At 45.5% G+C, this 21,260-nt stretch overlaps 1 protein-coding gene across 5 annotated transcripts in view; it reads right to left on the reverse strand.

The window, feature by feature from the left end:
• The window catches only part of ARID1A (AT-rich interaction domain 1A), a 75,534-nt gene that overhangs the window by 14,597 nt on the left and 39,677 nt on the right, over nucleotides 1–21,260 (reverse strand). For 3 of the 5 annotated variants that reach the window (XM_082349106.1, XM_082349102.1, XM_082349104.1), the window contains exons 5-8: nucleotides 3,395–3,635; nucleotides 3,040–3,132; nucleotides 2,326–2,493; nucleotides 1,286–1,598 (exon numbers count right to left, since the gene is read on the reverse strand). In XM_082349106.1, coding sequence (XP_082205232.1) covers nucleotides 1,286–1,598; nucleotides 2,326–2,493; nucleotides 3,040–3,132; nucleotides 3,395–3,635 — 815 coding nt within the window. The remainder of the gene's footprint in view (nucleotides 1–1,285; nucleotides 1,599–2,325; nucleotides 2,494–3,039; nucleotides 3,133–3,394; nucleotides 3,636–21,260) is intronic. The other 2 variants (XM_082349105.1, XM_082349103.1) reach the window with 1 other exon arrangement.

The raw sequence follows: 21,260 nt of genomic DNA on the forward strand, positions 1-21,260 counted from the left end.
GGGCTTTGCATTCTTTTTATTTTATTTTATTTTAAAAATTATACCTCAAAAAACCCTTATTTATTTATTTTTTGGCCGCGTTGCACGGCTTGCGGGATCTCAGTTCCCTGACCAGGGACTGAACCAGGGCCACGGCGGTGAAAGCCCAAAATCCTGAACACTAGGCCACCAGGGAACTCCCCTTTGTATTCCTTCTTGATGGGCCTACTGCAAACTTTGTGCTTCCCTCGCTCTGAGGTACTACCAAATCCACCTTTTTATAGTCAATCACCCTATTCTACCGTGGTTCATCAACATCCCAGGAAGAGTCACTTTAAGAACTGTAGGCACCAACAATGGGGTACACAGACGGAGTCCTCAAAAACAGTAGAATCACAGTCACTGAAGTCAGCGGCCAAGGAAGAAGAGATGAATCTTGAAGTCATTAAACCAAATCACATGAGCCTTCTGCACTTTTGCACCAGAGTCAAACACACAGGACCACACATAAGAGTAGGAGAAATGGCAAACCACAACCTCACCATCCTCCATTTCTTACATTGTAGATCCAAATCACGTGAATCATTAAAAATCCTTTTGGAGGGCTTCCCTAGTGGCGCAGTGGTTAAGAATCCGCCTGCCAGTGCAGGGGGCACGGGTTCAAGCCCTGGTCCGGGAAGATCCCACATGCTGCGGAGCAACTAAGCCTGTGCACCACAACTACTGAGCCTGCACTCTAGAGCCCGCAAGCCACAACTACTGAGCCCACGTGCCACAACTACTGAAGCCCGCGTGCCTAGAGCCCATGCTCTGCAACAAGAGAAGCCACCACAATGAGAAGCCCGGGCACCGCAACGAAGAGTAGCCCCCATTCATCGCAATTAGAGAAAGCCCGCGTGCAGCAACAAAGATCCAATGCAGCCAAAAATAAATAAACAAAGAAATAAATAAATAAATAAAATTGCATTAAAAAAAAATCCTTTTGGAAACCAACAAGCTAGACTGGCAGAAGAAATAAACTCTGAAGGCTTATTTTACTAATCAAAATAATGTATACTTTATAAAGTTTTTTACATATGATATCTGGTCATGTGACATTTGATACCAATCTAAGATGCTTATGAATCAGCATTTCTGCTGTATTTTTCACTGTAAAGAAACCTGGTTTTCTAAAGAGCTCTCAATAAAATGCATATTTACCAAGATAACATGATTTAGGTCCAGAAGTATCTCAACAACCTAAATGACTCTACAATGAGTTTCCTAGCACTGATACCCTCCCTCTTCACTTCCCAGGCCTCCTTACCTGTTCTGGATAGAGTTGGCAGCAACGTGCATGGCGACAGCAGTTTCTTGAGTTTTCCGGTTCATGCCCCCTGGTGGGGGACACATCCCTGACCCAACCTGAGGTGGCATATTGGCCATGTTAGGGCCATAAGGCCGGTTGCCCATGGAGGCATGACTCATTCTCCCTGGAGGGAGTGTGCCATAAGGTGGGATGCCAGGCTGCCCATGCATCTGACCTCCAGCACCCATAGGGTTCATGCTTCCAGCCATGCCTGCACTGGGGTAGTTAGCATTGGGCAAGGCATTATAGTTTGGCTGCCTGGGGTAGCCTCCTGGGAGGGGAAGGAGAGAAGATGCAGAGACTTGGTTAGTGACTCACTAGCAACTCACTAATAACACTCAACTCTAAAACTCCAAGGATAACAAACAATGGGAATCGTTCAATATTTGGTCTGGAAAGAGACCGATTTCATGGTCTCTTTAAACAACAACAACAACACAAAACTTCATGATCCATTTAAAAACAAAAAAGTGGGGGGGTTGGGGCGTGGGGCCAGGAGTATTTAAAGGCAGGCCTTGGTCGTCCCCTCATCTTAGGAAAGGACAGCACAGCACAGAGCAAGGCTGTCTGGCAGGCAAGGCTGGCTATGCTGCTATCCAGGCCCTTCAACTCCCAGAATTCTCTCCTTTCTACATACTCGTCTTCCATGCTCTGTGTAAGAAATTCAGCTTTAGATCCATCTAGGGCTGATTTTGAGCAAAGATCTACTCTAGTAGGACTAATTTACTCAAAAAAGTTTAATAACCAATAATTACCATTTACTAAGTGTCTGTGCTCAGTCTTGGGCTAAATACCTTATCCCCATTTTACAGATGAAACAGAGGCTCAGAGATATTCAAGGACTTCCCCATGATGGCAGTCCTGCCCTACTTTAGGGCCTGGCCTTGGTGGATTTAAGGCAAAGGATAGTTCTACTCTAATAACCCAGATAGCAGCATATCAGACAAGGAACTCTTTTCTCGTCTCACCTCCATGTACTCCTACGGTAGTATACTCACCCTGTGGGCCATACTGACTCCCCTGGGGACCATAGCTCCCCATGGAGTTCTGCTGGTAGGAGCCCATGCCTGTGTGCATCTGTCCTCCAGAAGGCTGACGTGGAGATAAGGCCGACCCGGGCTGGGGGGAACTGTACTGGGGCATCTGGGGGTTCCTCTGCATGTAACCTATTTGTGGGTAGTGTCCATACAGTTAGTACCTCAATACAATGGGAACAAATGCTCTCCCTTACCCTAGGACTTCACCATCTACGTTTTCTTTAGCAAATACTTGCACGGGGGCTCTTATTTGCTGTATAATTATGTGCTCTTTTAGGCAACCTCAAAAGTGACACAGCCATTAACCAGGGCATACCAACTGTTTCTACTAAATGGAGGTTTGAAAAAACAAACAGCAATGACCCCACTCTCCCCCCAAAAAGAGGTAGGATTTAAAGGGTAAAGATTCAGTGCTGAGTATTTAGTATTTGCTGACCAAATTAGGCACAATGTAGGGGGGAAATCCATCAAAACACATGACCAACAAAGAATGACTGTGGGGGCACATAATTCTGGAGGCACCAAGATGGCCAAGCCCATCCTAACTTCACAACCTGCTGCTGAGATTGTCCTAAGCTTCATGGTCATATAGTTCTCCAAAAGCTGTTGCACAGATAACCAATCAAAGGTCTGCCTCTGCCCTGCTCCCCCCTCCCTTGAAACCCAGCCTCTCACCTCGATCTTGGGCAATGCTTGATTGGTTCATAGAAGGATGCATGATGCTGTCCGACTGGCCACTGGGTGGCCGAGGTGGCATCTGGTTGCCTGCTCCAGACAGAGAAAGAAGTAAGCCAATTATGGCTAAGCCTGGAAATTCTAGCCAGAAGGTCAAGTTAGAACTGGAAATGGCTTCTGAGAAGGCCAAGAACCTCCCAGCATCCCATTCACAAAAGGATCCAGCAAAGGGGCTCCCATCTCCCTTCTTCAAATGCTGAAGGGAAACTCTCTGCCAGTAGAAGGCTGGGGCTCCCTAATACTGCTGGGGGCCAGTCCTCTTTCCCTCTCCCCGAAGGTCAGCACCCGAGGGTACCTGGCACTGCAGCAGGCGAGAGTGGTCCTGAGCGAGACTGAGCAACACTGGCAGGAGAGCCGACTGGGGACGGGGAGGGGCCTCGGATGCCAGGCAGGTGAGGGGAGGTATGGGGAGAAAAAGGAGACTGAGCTGGATTACTCTGCTCCCCTTGGCTGCTTGAAATCCCTGATGTGCTCACTCCAGGGCTCAGAGCTCCTTCTGTCCCCATGGGGAGATCGTCTATTGAACCAGACAGATCCTGGAACATACACACAAGGACATGGATTAGCAGTATTAGGCAGAAAGATTCTTTTTTCAACAATCCTACTACATGATCAACATTTTTCTTAAACAACCCAAAGTAAATATACTGCACACATTTATGCAGTCGTGATACTATAGCTTACATACAGCAAACTCTCTATTAAGGGCCAGAGAGAAAATACTTTAGACTCTAAAGGCCACACAGTCTTTGTCACAACTATTCGACTCTGCCACCAGAGTGCAGAAGCAGTCACAGACAACACATAAACAAATGGATGTGACTGTGTTCTAACAAAACATTATTTATAAAAACAAGTAACTAGGGACTTGCCCGGTGGCGCAGTGGTTAAGAATACACCCGCCAATGCAGGGGACACGGGTTCGAGCCCTGGTCCGGGAAGATCCCACATGCTGTGAAGCAACTGAGCCCACGTGCCACAACTACTGAAGCCCGCGCGCCCAGAGCCCGTGCTCCGCAACGAGAAGCCACCGCAATGAGAAGCCTGCGCACCGCAACGAAGAGTAGCCCCGGCTCACCGCAACTAGAGAAAGCCCACGCGCAGCAACGAAGACCCACGCAGCCATTAATTAATTAATTAATTAATTTAAAAAAAGTAACTAGCCCACAAGCTATAGTTTGCTGACCCCTGGTCTATCTACCAGAAGCACATCTAGTACTTTCATCTTCTTTCCCAGCCCCAACTTGCACAGTCATAAGAGAGCAGCTCTTTCAGTGAGCCTTTAGTTCTTTTCCAACGGGGAAACTTAACAAAACACTGCCAGGACAGCATCAGGAGCTATAAGAAAATGTTAACAAGCTTGGGCAACGTTCACAGATCCCCTCTCCATCAAATTATTATAACCTACATTTACCAAGAACTCACTCCAAGTTACCATACTTTAAAACATAAGGGGTAGGAGGTAAGAAAGGGATATATTGCACAGACAATTCTTTAACTGCCAAGAGGGTCTGGAACTACATTCCTAACACCTGGCCAACAACAGGGATGAACACATGTTTGCCAACTGAACAAACCCAGTTTTTTTCCCTAGTTTTAAGTGTTTCAATGAGAATTTGGTATTTATTTGGAGGTTGTGCTTGTCTTGAATTAATCGGTAAAGAGTTCACTCTAGGTCAGTAAACCCCAAGATTAGCAATCAGGAGCTCAATATGAAAAATATTTTAAAAAAGAAAAAGGGACTTCCCTGGCAGTCCAGTGGTTAAGATTCTGCACTTCCACTGCAGGGGGCGCGGGTTCGATCCCTGGTCAGGGAACTAAGATCCCCTTTGCCGCGTGACACGGCAAAAAAATTAAAAGAAAAAAAGAAAAGTATTCACCCCAGGAAATGCACCCCCAACCCACCCCCAGCCCCAAGTTCACTCTCTAGCAATACCATGGGCTCAACATCACGCATTAACTTCAGGCTGGGAACTAACTGTACCTTGAAGAAAGAATGAAAGCTTTGGGTACGGGCTCAGGTCTGTGAAAACCCTAATACTCAAATAGTTAAGAAAAGAGTTCTCTTAAAGAGACACATCTGAAGAGGAAGGAAATCCAAAATGGCCTGATTTGAGTCTATTCTTATTCCCACAACAAGCTCACCTTGGAAAGATCAGTTCGAGGTGATTCTGACCCTGGAGTCGGACAGTAACATTGGAGATCAAAGAGCACCTCTTAGGCTCTCCCCTAAGTATCCAGGTTGGTTGGACCTTTTGCAAACCGGTTGGTTATTTCGCTAGGCTGGGAGTATTTCTGCTGAGTTCTGTGGGAACAAAGCTTGCCTTGAAGGCAAGGCAGGTAGGCAGGTGTGCATTTGTGTCTGTGTTCAGCTCTCAGTGTTAGCTGAGAAGTCAGAAAATGCTAGCTTTCCTACAAGAAGCAGACCCAGTACACCCAGTACACATAGCATGCTTTCAAACTGCAACTAGAATTAGTCCCAGCATGGAAGAGAACTCAAGAAGCCCTCCTCTAGGTAACACCAGAGGGCCTCTTTCCTCTCAAAGGACTAAAGTACCTGGAGCTATGAAGAACCCTGAGTTCATCCCGAGAGAGGAGGATTCCTTCCCCACGTTGAGGGCTAAGCTGTACCAGGAACACCTAGCTTCTGAACCAAGGAGAGTAAACTCAAACAGGCAGCAAGATGACAAGAGGAGCCAACTGTGTAGGCCAGAAAAGGCCTTGAAAGCCACTTGTTAAGCCCTGGTTTATAACAGAAACCACAGCCCAATGCTCTGTTTTAGGGACCAGTAGCTTTCCTCAGCATTCCCTCCTGCTGTCTCCATTCCTTACCAAACCACCAGCTTCTAGTAATAAGAGCTACTTGCTTAGAGGAAAAAGAAATCAGCATATTTTGGAACAGAACAGGAATTGAAGGTCTATCCATAAGACAAGAACTCTTCAAATGGCCTTGAAAAATTAAGTGTTTTAAACATTTCTGTTTTTGATTAAACAAGTAAAACATGAACATTCTCATGGTAAAAACAGTTCAGATAGTATAGGTAAACTTAAAGTCCCCTTTGCTCTCTCTCTGCTGCCTTCAGTAGAGGAACCCCTATGCCATCTGGTGTACATCCTTGGAGACCTCCTGAGGAACTGAGGAAGAAAAAAAAGAGGATGTTCAACCTCACTAACCATCAGGAAAATGCAATTCAAAACCACAATAAGCCTCACGTCTGTTAGGATGGCTATTAACAAAAAGACGAAAAGAAACAAGTATTGTCAAGGATGTGGAAAAAAGGGAACCCTCATGCACTGCTGGTGGGAATACAAATTGGTGCAGCCACTATGGAAAACAGTATGGCGGTCCCTCAAAAAAAAAAAAAAAAAAAAAAAGGAACTACCACATGATCCAGCAATTCCACTTCTGGGTATTTATCCGAAGAAAACCAAAACACTAACTCGAAAAGATACATGCACCCCCATGTTCACTGCAGCATTATTTACGATAGCCAAGGCATGAAAGCAACCTGAATGTCCACTGACAGATGAATGGATAAACAAAATGTGGTGTACACATACACATACACACACACACACACACACACACACACACACACACACACACAGACGAATATTATTATTCAGTCATAAAAAAGAATGAAATCTTGCCATTTGTGACAGCATGGATGAACCTTGAGTGCACTATGCTAAGTGAAATAAGTCAAACAGAGAAAGATAAGTACCGTATGATCTCACTTACATGTGGAATCTAAAACAAAACAGAACAAAAACCAAGCTCACAGAGAAGATTGGTGGTGGCCAGAGGTTGGGGGGAGAAATCAGAGAAGGGGGTTAAAAGGTACAAACTTCCTGTTATAAAATAACTAAGCCATGGGGGTGTAATGTACAGTATGGTGACTAAAGTTAATAATACTGTATATCTGAAATCTTTAAAAAGTTCCCATCACAAGAAAAAAAAATTCTGTAGCTATACAGGTGATGATGTTAACTAGACTCACTGTGTTCCTCATTTCGCAATATATACAAATACTGAATCGTTATACTGTACACCTGAAACTAATATCATGTTGTATATCGAATATATATCAATAAAAAAAAAACAAAAGGAAAAAACCCCACCAACCCACCAACCACTGCTATGGGGTCAGGGCGGGGCCTACAGATGCTCCTTCAGCCACACGTCTGTTAAAAACCAGGCTCTCCACAGATACACAAGCAAACGTCCTAGCCCAGCTGAGGGACCCCAGGAGCCTGAAAATAGCACTGGCAGCCCCTGGGGTTGGGCTTTCAGGACCCTGGAGGCACCTGTGGTGGCAATGTGGTAGCTTCCTTCACAGAGGCATTCTGAGGAGAGCTGTCAGTTTTGGAGAAGTGCCCTGAGCCTCATAGAGAAAAAGTACTAAGTAAACCACTGTCAACAGCAGTCCACGTGGGCTGGGATGCCGGGGCACAGAATAACCGGAGGGGAAGAATCAGCATTAATCTTCTTATCTCTCTCATTTGGTTGGTTTGAAGCCAGTCTCTCAAACTGTCATTTTCATCAGATGGCAACTGGTTAGCATGGGGGGAGTTGATTTAAAAAAATATTAAGAACCAGAATGTTAGCATAGGAAGTAACAGATCATTTATATTAATACTAACAGTAACTATCATTTGAGCATCTACAATGTGTCAGGCATTTTATGGAGTTACCTAATTTTCTACAATTCTTGGAAGTAGGTACTACCACCACTAACATGTTGAAAAGGAGCAAGCGGATGCTGAGAGACGGGGTTACATGCCCAAGCCATCCAGCCAGTAAGTGGCAGAAATTAGACTTTGAACCCAGATCTGCTGAACCCCAAAGCCTATGTTCTTTCTCTTTCCACTATGCTGTGATACTATATAGACTGAGGAAAAAGCATCATAATCTTGAGTTAGGAGACCAAAGCCCAGCTCTTGGTACTTATCAGTTGTGACCTCGGGCAAGCTAGCAACAAGCTGGGCTTCAGTTTTCTCACTTATACGACAAAAGGACTGGACAAATCTGAGTCTGTTGACGCCCCTGTGGCATCTGCAAGAAACTCTACCAGCACCATATAGTCAGGGCCATATGGAAAATGCAATACCAGCAGCAATACCCCGAATGAGAGATACAACTGCACATAGCAGTATAAGATGTAAGATATACCCATCAATTTGAGCGGCTAATCACAGTAAATGTTTTTATTGGGAAATGAGAGGGAGTGGTAAAGGCAGAAGACTCCAAAAGAAGTCTCCCTCCTCTATCTACATGAACAGATATTGCTCTGAACTACTCCACGTCCTTTTATTGCACAGGACACACCTCTGCTTTCTACCCTACAAAAAGCCAGTTTTTCAGGTCTTTTGTTCCACAAAAAGCCGGATGTCTGGTTGTTGAGTCAGACTTCAATGTGCCTAACAAGTACAGCTTTCTACAGCACACATATCACACAGACAAAGTTCAATCAATCCAAGCCCCTACTCTCTCTCCCTGGTGGGGCGACCTTTAGCATTTCAGGACTCAGGTTCTCAGTTCTCCCAAAAGAGCCCACCTAACAGGTGTCTTCTAGGAGGACTGCTGAAAGAATTGTAGCAATGCCCTGTAAGTGGAAAGATCTCTTTTCCCGGGCTTGCATTCCTCCAAGCATAATCCTGCTGAGAGATAGGAGGTGAGGATCAGCCCACTCAGTGCCCTGCCAGTTCCAAGGAAGCAGCAGGGCCAGGGAGAATTTCCTCACGTGTTTCCAACGTGTTTCATGCATTTTATTGCTCATCTACCATGCAGATCAAAAGCGCTGGAGCAGGTCCAACTATTTCACACAGAATCTCACACTCCAGGCTGGCTACAGCCCCAAAAGCCTTCGTTTCTTCACTTGAAATACTGCCCAATGTTATTTTGGGATGTGACCTGATAGAGGAAGCCCATAGGGATTCCATGACGATAACTGTTCCAGCTGTGATTGGTTGCCCAGCCCCAGCGAGTGCCAGCATGGGTCTGTCAGGCTCTGCTGACAAAGAGAACTCAGCAGCTAACACCTCTTCACACCACAACAAAACCATGCCCGAAATCACACAGTCCATACCTCACTGGGGGTGTGTGGGGTGGGGGGTGGGGGTGGGGGGTGTTTGTAGTGCTCTCACAGGAAGAGCTACAAATTCTAACATGAACTGGCTGCCTGATTAAGTACATTTTCAAGCAGGAAGATACCAGATCAGGGTTACAGAAGGGGGGGGGGGGTGTTAAACAATCTTCTGACAGAGACTCACAAGGATGACATCAGCTCATTTTGCTGAGCAGATTAAGCAACATCAATAAGGAAGTCTAAAGAACGAGCTCATGGCGATGCTCAGATTCAGGGTTTTCTCATAAATTTGGCTGAATCCTCGAGAAATAGAGCTTTTGTTAACCCCCAGATGGAGTCCTCATATTCCTTCAGTTGTGAAGAGCTTTTGCAAAGTTGTGCTGACTACTGGCAGGGAAACCATCCACCCCAGGTAAATTCTACACACATACTTGCTTAGCCTAACAGATCCACGGTCACTGTGGGAGGCTGCTCCCAGGCTGGAGAATGGGAGGAAATCCTGAAGAACACAGAAGAGGTTGGGAAACTTAACCTTTGATGAAAGGCAGATGGTAGGAAAGGAGGCAACAGTTTTAACAAACTTCAAGGAAAAAGACAAACTTAATTACTTCAGAACTACTTAAGGCAAATAAATTTTGGGGAGAGCTGATTTTTTCATAAAGCCTTCTTTAAGCAACATATTTGTCAAGGGTCAGGGGAGGAAGAGGCTACCTCTATCAAACACTCACAAAAAATATTCAGTACAATAATTCTCTCTTTCTTCTCCTCAGTCTTTGCTAAATGGAAAGATGGGCGATCTGACCCACCCAGGCTAGAAGGGACTCCAGAGTTACAGGACTGCTGCTCTGTTGTTCTAATACGTGGTCTTAGTCCAAGAGACCAAATGCCATCCCTCCCTTGAGAGCAGGCTAGCGGTGCTGGCGGAAATGCCAAGAACGAATCAACACACAGAAGAGGCTGCCTCTTACTTCCAAGTCAGGATTTAAGCAGGTGGTAAGGAAGGGGAAAGAAAAGACACAGAGGCTGGCAACTATCCTTGCAGCTTCGGACCAAGCGCCATCTCCTGCCTGGACTACGGACTCACCGTGTGGGAGAGAAGAAACTGCTCTGGGAGAGGCTCAGAGAACTCGTATTTCTTAACCCCCCACCCCAAGTTCCCAAAAACCCCTCACCAAACTCCCACTTCTCTTTTTCTACAAGCTTTTATTTTGGCGATGATGAATCATTTCTTCTTGGTACCTTCTGGCTGCCTGGTGGGAAATGCACAGTAGAGAAAGGTCAGACTCTTCTTGTCTCTAGAATGCTTTTCAGGGGCCCACTTGCAAGACGAAATCCCCTACACATACGCATCAAATTTCATAAAGAAAGCTCTGGGAGACCAAATCTCCAAATTCAAAGGATGTTGGAAAGAGGAATAAAGCAAGTCCCTTCGTGTCTCCCTCTTTAAGGGACTCAGAACTGACACGAATACGTGACTATCATGTGTTCAACCCTAAGGTACGTGGCTGTCTCACATTTCATTCTCACCATCTTCTGAAGTAGGTATCATCCCCATTTTAACAAAGCAGAAAGAGGCTCAGAAGTTAAATGACTTACCCAAGGAGAGAAAGCTATTAAACAGAAGAACTGGGTCTAAACCCATATTTTTGATTCCAAAGCCTGCACTCTTTCCACCATAAGGTGGAAGTTTGCCACTATCAAAGGCGAGGCTCCATGCTCCAAACAAGGTGAGGCAACAGTCTGTCTCCAGACACAGCAGGTGATTAGCTACATGACTCTAAGAGGCTAACCTCACTAGGCATCACTTAGTTCTTCTGCAGAAGGAAAGAATAAAACTAGATAATCCAACTCTACAAGTCTACAATGCTATGGTGTTCCTCTCTTTCCTAGCCACTCTTCCTTATAAATCACTCTTCCTTTCTAAACTTTCTTTCATGGTCATTTCAAGTCAGCCCTGTCACCTATAACTCACTTAATCTAAACCTATTTTTTCTATACTAAAGGGTATAGTACTTTTCCTCACCTCTGGGTCCTTAGAAGGATACTTAATGTACAGGGGTGAGGAGGGAGGAGAGAGTGACTTAGAATCTAGGGAGATAAGCAGGAAGTTAAGTCCCATGAAAGTAGGTGTCTGATCTTTGCTGGTATTCCTGTGCCCTAATCCTATTACCAAGCATAAGGGTGTGGCCCAGAGAGAGAAGTCAAAACACTCTAGGCGGCCTCATCTCGGATAATTTCACACTTTCTTCCTCACCCAGCCCTGCAGCCACCGTTGCAAACTGCAGAACAACTGGGTCTTGTTTAGGAGCCCCAACTCCCGAACTACTCCTTTCCGGGGGCATGAGCCAAGCAAACTTCAACCCCCTGCCCACAGCCGTGCTCCAACAATGGGGCAACAGAACTCTCCTCTAACACAACAGCGTAGCCCATTTCCCAGCTATCAAAGAGAACTGGGTGGGAAGAACAGTTGCTTGAAGTTGCACTATAGGTGTAGCAACTATAGATTAAAATTGTTTTCTGCCTTGGGATCTTCAAAGATGAGAACAGCTTTGTGGGGCCAAAGCCTCCACAATCACAGTATAACTACCCTGACCCCTCACCCTCGCTCCGCAGGCAGAGCCCAGAGTCCCTTCAAGATCCTCTAGACCCAATGTTCAGGACTGATGGTACTGTGCTGAATCTGCCTTTTTCCTCATTAGCCCGAGGAGCTGTATTCTCCTATGTTGTTAGTGACCAGAAAAATGCTAGGCACACAAAAGACTATAAATGCTTGATAAATATTACTCAAAAGCATCCTCTTTAGACCCAATCTCTATTAGTCTCTTTCCTTTAATAGTCATTCCCCCACCCTAACCCTGCACACCTCCACTCTAGACCTCCACAATGAAGGAGGGACTCTTGGGTTTTGTCATCAAGGGAACTGACTCTCCTGCCTAGAACTGAGAAGTGCAATCCTGAAAGGGCCTCAGCCACTTGATAAGAGCTCTTGATAGAACTGCAGTGCAGGGAAGGAACGTCTGGCAAGGAGGCTGTCGGGAGGCGGGGCTCTGTGTCACTGGAGAAATTTCAATCTAATTACAAAAAACAAGAACCTGCTGTTCTAATCCACCTCAGCAAAATCTCTTGAGGTAGGTCTGACCCTTTGGGTGGAGGCTGAGGGCGCTGCTGAGGTAAAAAGCAGGGAGAAGAAAGAGTGCTGGGCTGCCGGCATTCCTGCAGTGGGCGCCCCTTCAAACAGCAGCTCGGCCACTGCAGCAGCCATTGATTTTCCAGGGGTCGATATTCTGCTCCCACAGATCTGCTCGGCTAGAGGTTTAATCACATTGAGTGCTTCTGCTCAACATCTCCCTTGCACTTCCCCCTCCCCAAGCCAATAAAACAAACACCAAAAACACAATAAGAGTTGGCAACAGATAGATGGTGTTTCCCACAGCTGGCCCCTAAACCCAGAAAAATTGTAAGCACCAGCTCAAGGGAACCAAAGCTACATGGGCAATCCACAAGAAGCTGCAGGGGCAGACCCACAAGCCTCAGAGAACCTTTTAATCCATTGCCCAGCATCCCCATAGAGACCTTTCTAATAATTCAGATGTTTTACATAAAAAAATCCAGATTCCCAACTTGTGAAAAGAATAGATCCTAGAACTCCCAGAGGCGCTGATCGATTGAAACCTTGCTTTCTAGTTTGTCACAAACCCCACCAGGTCTGTATAATACCCATGTTACCTACCTGACCAGCCTTCTGACACATACCCTTCCCCTGCCAAGGTTTCTCACGTAGGCATTTCTCATTAGAGAATGTCTCATTTAGCCAGAAACCACCTCTTGGCCAAAAGTGTACAGAGTGTTGTAAGGGTCACTAGCTGCTAAGACTCAAATCTGAAAAAAAATGAAACTAGGTCAGAGCTGGGCCTGAGTTAGAGCAGTCAAGATCAGTGCATATTTATGGAATAGGGCTATTCTAATCCCAGCAGGAAATGAGTACTGGAAAGCTAGAGAAGGCAAAGAAGTTAAGAACCCCCTACTTTCTCCAAGCTTGCATTCCCTGTCAGGAAGGCCAATCACACAGACCATGTTCCATCATGATCCTCAGCTTGGATCCTAGAACTTGAGTAAGGAGAATAGGAAAAGGGGGAGAGGAAAGGAACACAGAAAAGACGGCAAAATTCTAGATCTGAGAAGTGTAAGGGGGAGGGGTACTGCCTTAGGCTTCACCTCATTTGGCTGCTCCTCAGAAATACAGCAACCAGAAAGCAAGGAGGACGTAATGTGCACAAGTAGGGAAGGTAAAGTTGGCACTGTGCTGAACACAGCGTAGATCAAGGTCTAGGGGGCTGGATGGCCTCCTTGGTTTGATATTTAAAGCCCTAAATTTATATTTGCCAGTGGTCTTCCCTACCATGACCTATGGGTCTAGATAAAATCCAAAGACTTGGGGGGAGGGGGTGGGACAAACAAATCTGAGAGTGGGAAATGGATAGACCCCTAAACCAGAAAAGACAGCCCTGAAGGCCTTTAAAACCAAAAAAACAACAAAAACAACAACAACTCTGTACACAGGGAAAGACATAGTCAAGTCCTAAAAGCAAAAGACGAGGAGGGAAAAAAACGAATATTCTTGATGACAGTTCTTCTGAATACAGATGCAGTGAATTTATTTGGAACTTGGTTTCTCTCCTACCTTCCCTCAAATATCAGGAAATTACCTTCACTCATCTCAGTAAACAACAGTCAATATTCCTCCCACAACACAGCTGGCCTTAAGGGACAGATTTGCTCTCAGTCTGAACCTTCAACCTCTAGTTCCCACCTTCAACAAGGCATGGCTTCTTAGCTCCCTTGGGAAAGGTCAATGGGAAGCAAGCTAACAGCTTGGAGATGAGCTCCGCCTCACGGCAATCAGAGATGATATCACAATACCAGCCAATTCCATGCTGACACCAGGTGGGGAGGAGAAATAGGTTCTGGCCACGGAAGTAGATGGAGCAAGAGATCAAGCACTGGCCCCCAAAGGGACAGCACTAGATCACATACCAGTTTCATCACAACTTTCAGGTAGAACACCAAATATCTTAGAAATATGAGAAAAAGACAACAGAGCTGATTCCATGCTTGATTTACCAAGTATGTTAACATAGTTCACACCTATGGGCCCTCCTCTCTGGACCAAGATTCTCACTCTGGTGCAGGGGGGCCCTAGTGGTTTCTGTAAGTATAGCATTTCTGGGAGGACTTTGTTCAAAAAGCCCAAGCTACCCCTCACCCACCTTCCCCGGAAAGACAAGAACCAGCTGGGCAATCCCAAATCTAGGGGCTAGCTTTTGGATTTTGGTTGGTCTTCTTGGAGAAGGACAATGGCAGAACCAGGGCATGTACTTCACCAAGGTAGTCTCCCAGACAGCTCTGCAGGTTATAAAAGCACTAACAAGAGAGAAGGAGAAGGGGAGATAGATGGAGGAAAGCTACTGTCACCTAGGCAACTGAGTTCATCCATATGTTGACTCAGGAATTCCAAGAAATTCTAGCTTTTGAGGTTTCTTCCTTCCAGAGTAAATGCTTCCTACATCTTCCTATGGAAGAGACCCAAATCCAGAAGGTACAGTATCACTACCTTTGCCTAGAAGTCTCAACCCCACATCTCTCCATACCTCCTCCTTCCCTTTCCCCAAAGAGAAGAGAATATGGAAGACAAAGTCTGTTTTGTTTTTTTTCTTTAATTAATTAATTATTTATTTATTTATTGGCTGCGTTGGGTCTTCGTTGCTGTCCGCGGGCTTTCTCTAGTTGCGGCGAGCGGGGTCTACTCTTTGTTGCGGTGTGCGGGCTTCTCATTGCGGTGGCTTCTCTTTGTTGCGGAGCACAGGCTCTAGACACGTGGGCTGCAGTAGCTGTGGCACGTGGGCTCAGTAGTTGTGGCTCATGGGCTCTAGAGCACAGGGTCAGTAGCTGTGGCGCACGGGCTTAGTTGCTCCGTGGCGTGTGGGATCTTCCCGGACCAGGGCTCAAACCCGTGTCCCCTGCATTGGCAGGCGGATTCTTAACCACTGTGCCACCAGGGAAGTCCCCAAAGTCTGTTTTCTGAATATGGCACTCTTCCTTCCCTTAAAGGAGCTTTTTACTCACCCTTTATAGGAGTTTGTCCTAGTAGTAAAAGCAATGGGCTTTCACTATTAGGGAAGCCCACGTTCTCATTTACTGAATGACCTTGGGCAAGTCCTTTAACCTTTCTGGGTCTTGGATTCCTCATATATGTAAAGAGTGGGGTGAGGGGGGATGGTGGTGTTTGTGTTAGTGTGGTGAATATGCTGTGGAGTAGCTCATGCTAACTTCATTCTACTCTTTTCCTAATTACAGAGGTTAAAAAGCTAAAAACTACATTTCCCAGAATCCCTGCAGATGGGTTTTGGCTATAATTCAGGTTCTGCTAATTAGAATCAGACTCAAGATTAGATCAAAGTATGGCAGTGATCATACTTCTATCTCCTTCACTTGTTTCTACAGGAGTATTTTGGTGTCATCTTCCAGTTAACTGGGTGCTGGTTCTGGTAGCAGCAGCTGCTGCTTCTTGATTCCAGCTTACTGACCCCTAGATAGCAGATTTAGAGCACTCAGTCTGATAGTGACTCACAAGCAGGAGTTCCCTTGGTGGGTCAAATCTAGGTCTAGATCCCGATTCCTGGAGGACGAGCCTAGAGCATACTCCCCTCAATCCTCCTAACAATTTTTAAGTCCAATTCCCTATATTAAATCCTTCTCTATTAAACATACCTAGGGTTTAGCATGGCCTAGGTTCGGTGTAGAAACCACTCTATCTGACACAGTACTGTCAGATGATCCCAAGAGAGTAGTTGTGAAGGAGAAAGAAGAGAATTATTCACAAAGCATATTCCCTGAGTCAGAGTCTTCTGGGGAAAAATGGGCAAGATGGGGAAGCCTAGAACTTTAAAATACATTTGCCCAAGACAACCTCCTTCACTTCTTCCCTTTTTACAACCTTCCTGTACTTTCTCCCTCCCACTCTAAGCTCTGAGGGGTGTTGAACTGCTCACATAAGTAGGAAGGTTGAGTCAGCACATGCTTTCCTTTCCATCCCTATATTCTCTGTAAGCTTTTACTCTGCTGAGGATAGCATTACCTGCCCAAGCCCAAATAAGTATTCTCTGGGCTTGGGCTAGAAAGGGTACCAACTGTCTTCCTCAGCAGCAGGAAATATGTTTACATACTCCAGGTGGTAAAGAACCAGGGCACAACAGTCCTGACAGCCCTGCACTGCTAATGAGTGAAGACACATTTGGCCTACAAGATCCCAGTTTATCTTCTTATACCAATTTCTGGTTGAAGTAACGAACCACCAGCTTCCTGTAGCAGGACTGGGGACAAACTGAAAAACAAGGTCAAATCCAAATGACATGCTTGGTGGGAATGGGGTACTTCCCACCAGTCCTCAGTAACGTTAACTGAGCCCAGGAGCCATCACACTAGACATAAGGCTCAGTTAGTTTTCAGAATGAAGTTGTTCCGAAGAAAACAAAAGGTTCCAGCGAGAGGAATCTGTGTGAGACACACAGGCAGGAAGCAGAGCTGAGCCACCAGCAACTAGAATAGAAACAGGAAACGGGCCCAGGAACAAGCATACAGTAATCTGCTGCAAGCAGCACAGGCTCCAGCAGGCGCCAGGCAGTATCAGGGCCAAAGCAGCGTGACTAAGATGGAGAAGCAGATTGGCTAGTCCTGCCAGAGAACCGGCGTTCTAGAGAAGGGACAGGGTACAAGCTGCTCTGAGCAGTCTGGGCAGATATGTGAGAGGGGGTGGGGATTTCCTTTCTGAGACTTTCTAAGAGCACCTGGATTACAGTTCAAGGGGAGCAAGCATAGATACACAGTCAGATTTAAAGAAAACAGGTCACCAACCTCAGAATGGCCCAGCTTCTCTGGGTACCAAAATTGCTAGTGACATTTTCTGTTATCCCTTTAAAAATAAGCCATCGAAAACCTAGGCAAAAACCGTTGGTCCTGCCTCCTCTTACCATGAAATGTGACGAAAGGAAACACTAACAGTGTAAAATTAAAATCCTTCAAACATTCCAGTTTTTTAAGCCTTTAGAGAATTTCTGTCACCTCCCCCGCCCCTCACCAATAAACCTAGACAACAAAAAGCTGGTGCCCAAGATCAGGTAGGTAGCAAGAACCTAGGGGCTAGTCAACAAAGGTTTACTAAGTATTTGCCTAACACAGGTATTAGACACAGGCCTGAGTGCTCAAGCAGAAGTACCAGCATAATGCTACGCCAACATGAAGAAAATGGGAAGAAGTCCCAGAGAAGGTATTTCACAGCTAGGTTTTGAAGCCAAAGTAGGAGTTTGCTGGGCATTAAAAAAAAAAAAAAAAAAAAAGTGGGGCGAGGGGGTGGGAAGCAGAGATCACACACACACCTTAAGCAAAAGGACAATGGCAGGAAGGACCACGGCTTGTGAGGAGCTTAAGGCACACCCGAGTGGCCAGAGATGAGGTTGCAGAGGTATGCTGGGAGCTGCAGATGGCCCCATAATAGGGTCTGGACTGTAGGCACAGAGAGTCAGGGCCCCAGAGCACCCACAAAACAACTGGTTTACTAGACACGGTAAAATTTATTGTATTCCAAAGTCTCTGGCATGATATTTTATTTGAAAATATTACTCTCAGCTTTCAGGGCCTAACTCCTCCTTGCTTCAGAACCATAAGACACATGAATCACCTGGAGATCCTGTTAACAGTGTTGGATTCAATAAAGCTAGTGTGGGGCCCAAGAATCTGCAGTTCTTGCAAGCTCCCAGGTGATATCTGTGCTGCTAGATAATGGACCACATTTTCCCCAGTACCAAGGATCTAACTGATTAAAGTTTTAGCATTAATCAGGACACTGTTTTTATAAAAAGGCACAGGGACTTCCCTGGTGGCGCAGTGCTTAAGAATCCACCTGCCAATGCAGGGAACACGGGTTCTATCCCTGTTCCGGGAAGATCCCACATGCCGAGGAGCAACTAAGCCCATGAACCACAACTACTGAGCCTGCGCTCTAGAGCCCGTGAACCACAACTACTGAGCCTGCGTGCCTCAACTACTGAAGCCCACGTGCCTAGAGCCCGTGCTCCGCAACAAGAGAAGCCACCGCAATGAAAAGCCCACGCACCACAACGAAGAGTAGCCCCCGCTGGCCGCAACTAGAGAAAGCCCGTGCATAGCAACGAAGACCCAACGCAGCCAAAAATAAATAAATAAATAAATATTTTTAAAAAATAGATTTAAAAAAAATTTTAAAAGGCACAGAACAGGCTCCCATACAACACAAGGAAACTGAAGAACCACTTTTGTCAACTTTTCACTGTTTGAGGTGATTCCCTAGTTGGTTAGTTCCTCCAGCAGGCCTGACCTATAGATTTGGCCATCTTCCCTCCCCCACTCCTCCCTGTGCCTTCAGTTCACAATTCATCTATGCCTCCATCACAGGCAGGTCTGGGCAAAAAAGGGAAATGGAAATCCACTTATACTCTTCTTTTAGGACAAATCTAGTAAATGTTAAATGACAAAGGGTTGAGGCTTTTGGCTAAACATTAAGAGAGAATCAGATTGTCCATGCCTTTCCTCTGCTGGGTGGGATGCTAAAGGAAATATTTCATCTAAAATATCAGAGAAAGCTGGATTCAAATCCCAATTCTGAGCCTTAGTTTCTTCTTATGTAAAATAGAAGTGATTATTCAACTTAATACATTTCAATTCCTGCCCTTCCAGGAAGATTCGTTTTGGCTGTAGATCCTTTCCTGGCTTCACTCCTGCCCTCTAAGATTCAGATTCTACAAGAGTTTCCTCCCATTTCCTCTTGCCAGATCACTATAACCCAAGCTCTCAAGATTTGAGAACATCACAGTAGTAAAGCATGAGTGCTAATAGCTACTTTGTTGTTAAGTAGAAATCTAAAGAAGGGCTTGGAAATCCAAGCGATACAACAATATCTTTAGATAATTTAACAGACATTAAAAATCCTACTCCTGTTCACCTCACTCCTGGCATCAACAACTTCCACTCCTATCTAACCAGAGCAAACAAATATGGTTGAGATCTTCAATGGCAGCCTCCGAGACTTTTTCAGTCAAGGATATAGTGTCCCTTTTAAGCTAACCCAGTGTCCCTGATTCCCTTCTCTCGCAACTCCTGGAAGACGTGCCTGTTTATACCTTCCTCATGTTCTGCCAGCAACTTCACCATTCTATACCTATCTGCTTTATACACATGTGGGTCTTGAGATGAAGCTGAGGAATTCAGGCCGATTCAGCTGCCTCCTCCTTCCATGCCTTTCAAGAGTGCTCGCCACCCTTACACCTTTCCCTTGCTCATTTCCTTCCCTCCAGCCCTCAGAAATCAGGTCTTCTCCCTACCTCAGAAGGATCCCAATAACCTGCTTCATGACAAATCTAACTTTATATTCCTTGAAAATACTTCAGATGCACACCATCTTTGTCCCTTCCTTGGCTTCCAGAAATATGGAAATATGACACAATCCTGGTCCCCCTCCAATCTCTCCAGCTACGTGTTGGGCGCTTCTACTCAGTGACCGCAGGCATTGTCCAGGGCTCCATCTGGCTCCTCTCTCCATGCTGCATGGTCTGGGAGGTTTAACTATTCCATGGTTTAACTTCATTCCGTGGTTTAACTATTAACCACTATGCAGACAACTCTCAAGTTCTATCCAGACTCAGCTCTTACCCAAGTTTCAGTCTCCTATCTCCAACTAGTAACTAAGCATTTGTTTTTCAATATCTCACTATATGGAACTTAACTTCTCCTCAAAAATGAGTTTTCCCATTAACCTTTCTATTTCTGTCAATGAGATCCCCCCACCCCCGCCCCAACCCAGTATACCAACACTGTTAAATTTTCCAGCCAGTAGAATGCACTTATTCTCAGTTCTATAGATTCTTTCCCGTGCATCTCACAACTAAGACTAGGTGGTTATGTAAATGAGACAGAGGGGTAGAACTCCACTGAACACCAGAACTATTTCAACAGTTTAACTTATCCCCTTGCTTGCAGACTATCCCCTTTTCAAACTATGCTACACACCAATGGATCATTTTTGTAAAACATTAATTTCATCATGTTATTGCCCTAATTACATATCTGCAGGCCTATGAGATCAGATCCAAATGGCTCACTTATCCTACCAGGGCTCCAGCCCCTGTGATCTAGCTTTCCATCCTGTTTGTTACTCCCCACCCCAGGAAGCCTGATCCTGACCAGCCCCCCTAAGTGTTATCCACACTGCATCCCACCCCCACCTAGCCTCTGCTCAGGCTGTACTTTCCTTTCCAACCACCCCAATACATCTATACCTAGTTCATTCTAACTGAACTTCTGCCATGATGTCTTCCCTCTACTATTTAGACATAAATGGATCACTGAGTTCACCAAGCCCTGATAGCACTCATTGTAACATTCAGGCACACATTCTTCCATCTATTTTACTAATGAAACAGAGGAGGATCCTTGAGGGTTGCAACCATGTCATATTCAGAATCACCAACTTAAGAGTTCAGGTTACCTCAGAGGTCATCGAAGTTCAACCCTTGTCTAATGCTTATTCTGCCTCCTCTATGACAACCACAGCAAACAGGGTGCCAGGTTTTACAGGTAAGACAGGGAACTTACCTACTTTTTTCTTTTTAAAATATCCTCAATCCTCCAGATCACAAAGGAACTTGTATGTCACACTTGGGCTTAAACCTATAGGCAACAAGTACCCAGAGGTTTTAAAACAAAGGTGTAACTTGCCAAGGTTGATTTTTTAAGATGATCACTCTGGTGATTATGTTGAGGACAGACTTGGAAGGAAAAGAAACAGGTCAGGACTCTAGCAAAACACCTGGTGAGAGATAATGGGGGCCTGAAAGAAAGGCAACGAGGAAGGACAAGGGATTTAAAAGCCATTTCTGAGGTAGACTAGGACTTGGTGAACAACTTATACAAGGGATCCAGCAATGAGTGCCACAGAGCTGAGAGCTCCCAGGGTGTGCTGGCAACGCAAGGGCTGCCCTAACC

Source organism: Balaenoptera borealis (assembly GCF_965194805.1).
Source record: "Balaenoptera borealis genome assembly, chromosome: 1".
In the NCBI taxonomy this organism is placed as follows: Eukaryota; Metazoa; Chordata; class Mammalia; order Artiodactyla; family Balaenopteridae; genus Balaenoptera; species Balaenoptera borealis.